General features: G+C 50.0%; 1 protein-coding gene across 2 annotated transcripts in view; it reads right to left on the reverse strand.

Moving 5' to 3' along the window:
* Positions 1-4,745: 4,745 nt before the first annotated feature.
* lmbrd2b (LMBR1 domain containing 2b) overlaps positions 4,746-6,286 on the reverse strand; it is a 16,096-nt gene continuing 14,555 nt past the window's right edge. The window contains exons 18-19 of one of the 2 annotated variants that reach the window (XR_013780916.1): positions 5,339-5,944; positions 4,746-5,304 (exon numbers count right to left, since the gene is read on the reverse strand). Coding sequence is in view for 1 of the 2 variants with exons in the window: in XM_079364942.1 (XP_079221068.1) it covers positions 5,881-5,944 (64 nt within the window). In the remaining variant the exon portion in view is untranslated. Of the gene's footprint in view, positions 5,305-5,338; positions 5,945-6,286 lie in introns of those variants that run through there. The other variant, XM_079364942.1, reaches the window with a different exon arrangement.

The following is a 6,286-nucleotide window of genomic DNA, read 5'->3' on the forward strand; positions in this document are numbered from 1 at the left end:
TGCTGGATGAGCTAGTTCAGTCAAACATGTCACTCATGACAGATCAGGATCTAGAATTAACGGTACAGTTGATTCGTAACCCTCGCGGTTCAGGTAGAAGAAAGTTTGATTCTATGCTCGACAGTGAGGAAAAGGACACGTTTTCTTTACGTCGTGGAAAATCAAAACAATAGTCTGTGTTTTGCAATTAATCTCGCACTGTTGCTTAATCCGGCTGTCAATCACAGAGAAGCTGAAAGACTAGGGGCGGAGTTTCAGAGAAGAGATGTAAGATTGTGTTTTTTTACAGAATCAAAGGTAGCCGTACCCTCGCTAAATTCCACACAGCGACGCCGAAAAAGACAAAATGCTCTATCTTTTTCTCCACGAGAATCATTATTACGGAATAAAACATCTTAAATCTTTCCTGGGGACTCCTTACATATGCCAAAGCTGTTTTACTGGTTACAATAGTATCTGTAGCCATCGGTGCATGGATCATTGTTCCGTGAGCTTAGACCCGCGGTGCTGTAAACTGTCATTTCGCCCCGTTACATGTCCAGACTGTCATCGCACATGCCGCTCAGATTATTGTCGTATAAAACATAAAGAACAAGTGGAGCGAGCACGACACAGCGAGAGACCAGAATCACTCGCAGCCAATGCGATCTGTATAAAATGTGCGTTAAATGTTACAGATTATGGTACACAGGTATCGACAGTAACTGTAAGCCTCATGTTTGTGAACGGTTGAAATGCAAAATATGCGGAGAGTTTATGCCTGAAGGTGACGAGAAAAAAACCCACCAGTGTTACATTCAACGGCTGGAGCCCGACAAAGATTACAACGAAAACATTGTTTTTTACGACTTTGAAACATACACAGACGAGAGATCCGTACACATACCCAGTCAGGTCCTCTCCCAGGATGCACCACAGTCACGTCCTCTCCCAGGATGCACCACAGTCACGTCCTCTCCCAGGATGCACCACAGTCACGTCCTCTCCCAGGATGCACCACAGTCACATCCTCTCCCAGGATGCACCACAGTCAGGTCCTCTCCCAGGATGCACCACAGTCACATCCTCTCCCAGGATGCACCACAGTCAGGTCCTCTCCCAGGATGCACCACAGTCACGTCCTCTCCCAGGATGCACCACAGTCACATCCTCTCCCAGGATGCACCACAGTCAGGTCCTTTCCCAGGATGCACCACAGTCACATCCTCTCCCAGGATGCACCACAGTCAGGTCCTCTCCCAGGATGCACCACAGTCACGTCCTCTCCCAGGATGCACCACAGTCACATCCTCTCCCAGGATGCACCACAGTCAGGTCCTTTCCCAGGATGCACCACAGTCACATCCTCTCCCAGGATGCACAGCGGTGAGGCTCTGTCCTCTTCCTTCTGATCCCCATCTCTCTGGTCTTGTCCACGTTCAGAATCAGGTGATTAGTCGCTGTCCACTCCACCAGCGCCCTGTGCTCCTCCTCTCGCCCATCAGGTATACACCCCACCTCTGCAGAATCATCAGAACACTTCTGCAGAGGGCATGACCTGCACCTGTACTGGAAGTCAGAAGTGTACAAGGTGAAGAGGAAAGGAGACAGTCCCCTGAGGAGCTCCTGTACTGCTCTCTACCATTCCAGACTGCCCAGTCTGTCCGGTCGTCAGTAATCCAGGAGGTGAGGGACGAGTCGTCCTCGTCCTACAGCAGGCTGGATGGTGTTGAATGCACTGGAGAAGTGAGTGAAGCTGTGACTGAGTGAACACGCTACACTGTGAGAAGAACACCGTCACAACCTTCTTACACCTCCTGACTTTCTCTTCATAAACGCCGCCGGGCGTCATGGTTGATGACCAGCTAACAATAAGTGGCCTCGATTGGCCGGTTCTATCGTCCTGTCAGAACTGGCTCCACAGCTCCTGGAGCAGCCTTCCTCCAGGCTCCATCAAAGCTCTGTGGAGGATCCTACATGGATCAGACTCAAACCAGCACATGTTCATCTCCCAGTTACTGCTCCAATTTAAGAACTCTGCTGCTCACTTATAATCATCCTCAACAACCTCCGCCCCCTGGTGACTTCAGACCTGGATCCTCTGCAGTTCGCCTACCAACTGGACATTGGGGTGGATGACGCCGTCATCTACCTGCTGCACAGATCCTGGACTCACCTGGAGACCTCCGGCAGCACCGTGAGGGTCATGTTCTCCTTCAACACCATCCAGCCCGCACTGCTCAGGGAGACGCTAGAAAGAGCTGGAGTGGACTGTCACCTGGCTGCATGGACTCCAGACTACCTGTCCTACAGACTACCTGTCCTACAGACTACCTGTCCAACTGACTACCTGTCCTACAGACTACCAGTCCTACAGACTACCTGTCCTACAGACTAGCTGTCCTACAGACTAGCTGTCCGACAGACTACCTGTCCTACAGACTTCCTGCAGGTAGTGTCCATGTTAGGCGACCAGTCCAGCTTGTCATCCAGTTGCAGCCCAGATACCCGTAGGTCCTGACCACCTCCACGTCGACCCCCCCGATGGAAACAGGTTCTAGATGTGGTTTGTTCCTTCGAAAGTCCACCGAAGGAACAAACCACATCTAGAACCTGTTTCCATTCAGGTAGTCTGTTGGACAGGTAGTCAGTTGGACAGGTAGTCTGTAGGACAGGTAGTCTGGTGGACAGGTAGTCTGTAGGACAGGTAGTCTGTTGGACAGGTAGTCTGTTGGACAGGTAGTCTGTAGGACAGGAAGGGACAGAGTCGTCTGTACTTCCTGAGAAGGCTGGGGTCCTTCAACATCTGAAAAAAGCTGCTGCAGATGTTCTACCAGTCTGTGGTGTCCAGCGTCCTCTTCTACGCCGTGGTGTGCTGGGGAGGAAGCTGCAAGAAGAGGGATGCAGCACGCCTGGACAGACTGGTGAGGAGGGCCGGCTCTGTGGGGGGGTACAGAGCTGGACTCACTGGTGAGGAGGGCCGGCTCTGTGGTGGGTACAGAGCTGGACTCACTGGTGAGGAGGGCTGGCTCTGTGGTGGGTACAGAGCTGGACTCTCTGGTGAGGAGGGCTGGCTCTGTGGTGGGTACAGAGCTGGACTCACTGGTAAGGAGGCTCTGTGGTGGGTACAGAGCTGGACTCTCTGGTGAGGAGGGCTGGCTCTGTGGTGGGTACAGAGCTGGACTCACTGGTAAGGAGGCTCTGTGGTGGGTACAGAGCTGGACTCACTGGTAAGGAGGCTCTGTGGTGGGTACAGAGCTGGACTCACTGGTAAGGAGGCTCCGTGGTGGTTACAGAGCTGGACTCCCTGGTAAAGAGGCTCTGTGGGGGGTACAGAGCTGGACTCTCTGGTGAGGAGGGCTGGCTCTGTGGTGGGTACAGAGCTGGACTCACTGGTGAGGAGGGCTGGCTCTGTGGTGGGTACAGAGCTGGACTCACTGGTGAGGAGGGCCAGCTCTGTGGTGGGTACAGAGCTGGACTCACTGGTGAGGAGGGCCGGCTCTGTGGTGGGTACAGAGCTGGACTCACTGGTGACAGTGGTAGAGAGGAGGACTCTGGATCATGGACAACACACACCACCCTCTGCACAGCACCTTCACCGGGCAGAGGAGCATGTTCAGTGACAGACTGCTGTCACAGTCGTGCTCCACAGACAGACTCAAGAACTCTTTTGTCCCCCTATAGGCCATCAGACTGTACAACACTTCACTGTCACGGCAGGGAAGAAGCACACGGTGAACCCTGGACTCTTTTTTCACTTTTTTCTCACTCCTCATCTGCACTGCTGACCTCAGTCAGCCTCCAGTTGGACACTTTAATGCATATTGATAGTCACCTTACTGAGCACTGGTCACTTTAATGATAATCACCCTAATCATGTCTGGTTTCATCCTACTGTTGTGTTATGCTACATCTGTAATGGTTGACATGATCACCCTAACTAGGTCAAGTTTCACTCTATTGTCTTCAACACTTAATGCTAATCTGCTCCTCAATAGTTGGGTACTTTAATGATAATCACCCTGATCACTCCTGGTTTCACCTTATTGTTTTGGACACTTAATGCTAATCACTGCTCCTTTATGTTGCTGAGCACTTTAATGGCCCAGTCTGCATCGCTGCATTGACTGTTTAATGACTGTACTCACACCTCTGGCACTACCTCAAACACCTCTGTACATGCACATGTAACTAGTTTCTAGAAGGTCAGCACTTTGTTTCTAAGGCTCTTTAACTGTTTACAGGTCTCTTTTAACCAGCACATGTTTTTCTCTCCTTCACAGGTTATGTACATTATGCTATATAAGTTTTAAGTCTAATGCTAATGCTAACTGCACAGGTTATGTACATTATGCTATATAAGTTTTAAGTCTAATGCTAATGCTAACTGCACAGGTTATGTAAATTATGCTATATAAGTTTTAAGTCTAATGCTAATGCTAACTGCACAGGTTATGTACATTATGCTATATAAGTTTAAGTCTAATGCTAATGCTAACTGCACAGGTTATGTACATTATGCTATATAAGTTTAAGTCTAATACCAATGCTAACTGCACAGGTTATGTACATTATGCTATATAAGTTTTAAGTCTAATGCTAACTGCACAGGTTGAAGTGGATCCTTAAAGTGGATCCTTGAAGTGGATCCTTGAAGTGGATCCTTGAAGCCTCTCAGGGAAGAACGATGGTTGGGTCAAAGTGTTGCTCTGGAAACCCACTCTGAAGCCTTTTCAGAACATTGATCTGTTTTATTGACACAACACTGGCAGCAGATTCAAACATACATCATAGTTTCTCTAAATAAGTCAAAGAACTCGTGACATCTACGCTCCACCGGCGGCGGCCAGAATAAATATAACCATGAGAATCAGCAGGAGGCGACGCTCCGTCACCAGGAAACACAATAAATACAAAGTCACAGGAAGGAGTCATAAAAAAGAGATCAGACATCATGTACGTGATACAGACCGAGGGCGGCGTGATGGGCCGAGGGCGGCGTGATACGGACCGAGGGCGGCGTGATGGGCCGAGGGCGGCGTGATACGGACCGAGGGCGGCGTGATGGGCCGAGGGCGGCGTGATGTCAGCTTGGTCACTGAACCTGCCAGCAGCAGCTTGTCACCGGCCCCAGAGCTAATGCTACATGCTAACACATTTAAAGGGCCAGTTACCTGTTCGTAGGGTGATCAGGTACGAGGGTCTGCGAGCTGAAGACCAGGATTTTCACAAGAAGAAGAAGAAGAGATCATTTAAGCCCCGCCCCTTGAGTCCATCTCGAGTCTCCGCCCCTTTTCAGAATTTATTAAAATTTGTTTTTCACTTCTTCTCATTTCTGGACCGCGCCGGGTATGATTACACGTTATGTGGACGGGGCAGAGGGGGGGGTCAGAACGCCTCCACGACATTAAAGGAGAGGCGTCACAGAGGCGTAAATATGGCGGCTGGAAACGGCGCTCTAGATTTCTTTTGGTGTTGCCGTGGTAACAGGTATCAGTGTTTGATTTTTACCAGATCACATCACAGTTTTAAACTCTCTTATTTTGACGCCTTAGGAACAGGAAGTGAACTTATTAACCGTTTCTGGCTTCACACTCGAGGAGGCGAAGGTGCATCCGGCTGTGAGTGATCGTGTTTCAAACAGAGAGAAATATAAAGGAGCTTCCTTCACGTGGTCATGCAGCGGCGTGTCGTTTAGAGCATGCTCAGACGGGTAGAGCGCCCCCTGCAGGAGAAGGGCTTCACTGGCCTGAAGCCGGACAGCAGAGCTGAAACAGAACGAGGTCATTTAGGGGACAGAACTTGACTGACAGGCGACTGGTGCATCATGGGAAACAGAGTTCATGTGATACATTCACTTCCTTCAAACATGAATGTGTTTCACTTCTTTTCTTCTTCCTGTCAGACGTCGTCGAATATCCGGCTGCGAGATGAAGACATGGACAGATAGCGTCCTCCCGCGTGTCTGAAAGAGACGCACACACCAAACACAGTCAGAGATCCAGACGGACCGCACCACGTCAATCTGACAGAACCTCTACGACCACGACGCGGGACGAGGAAACAACACTTTGAATTATTCTCCTGACTCGAAGTCTGATCTGATTGGTCGACTGACCGTCACACGTTTGGTTCTTTAATCTTAATCTGACGTCTGTAGAGTCGATCCAACACGTGATGAAAAGCTTCATCAGGACTGAGCATGAGCGAGCGTCACACTGCGTGATGATGTAGCGCCCCCTGCTGTGAGTGTGACACACCTCCAGATGTATCGTATCTGAGATAATCAGCCGATAATCAGCCGATA

Source organism: Symphodus melops, assembly GCF_947650265.1.
Source record: "Symphodus melops genome assembly, chromosome: 16".
In the NCBI taxonomy this organism is placed as follows: Eukaryota; Metazoa; Chordata; class Actinopteri; order Labriformes; family Labridae; genus Symphodus; species Symphodus melops.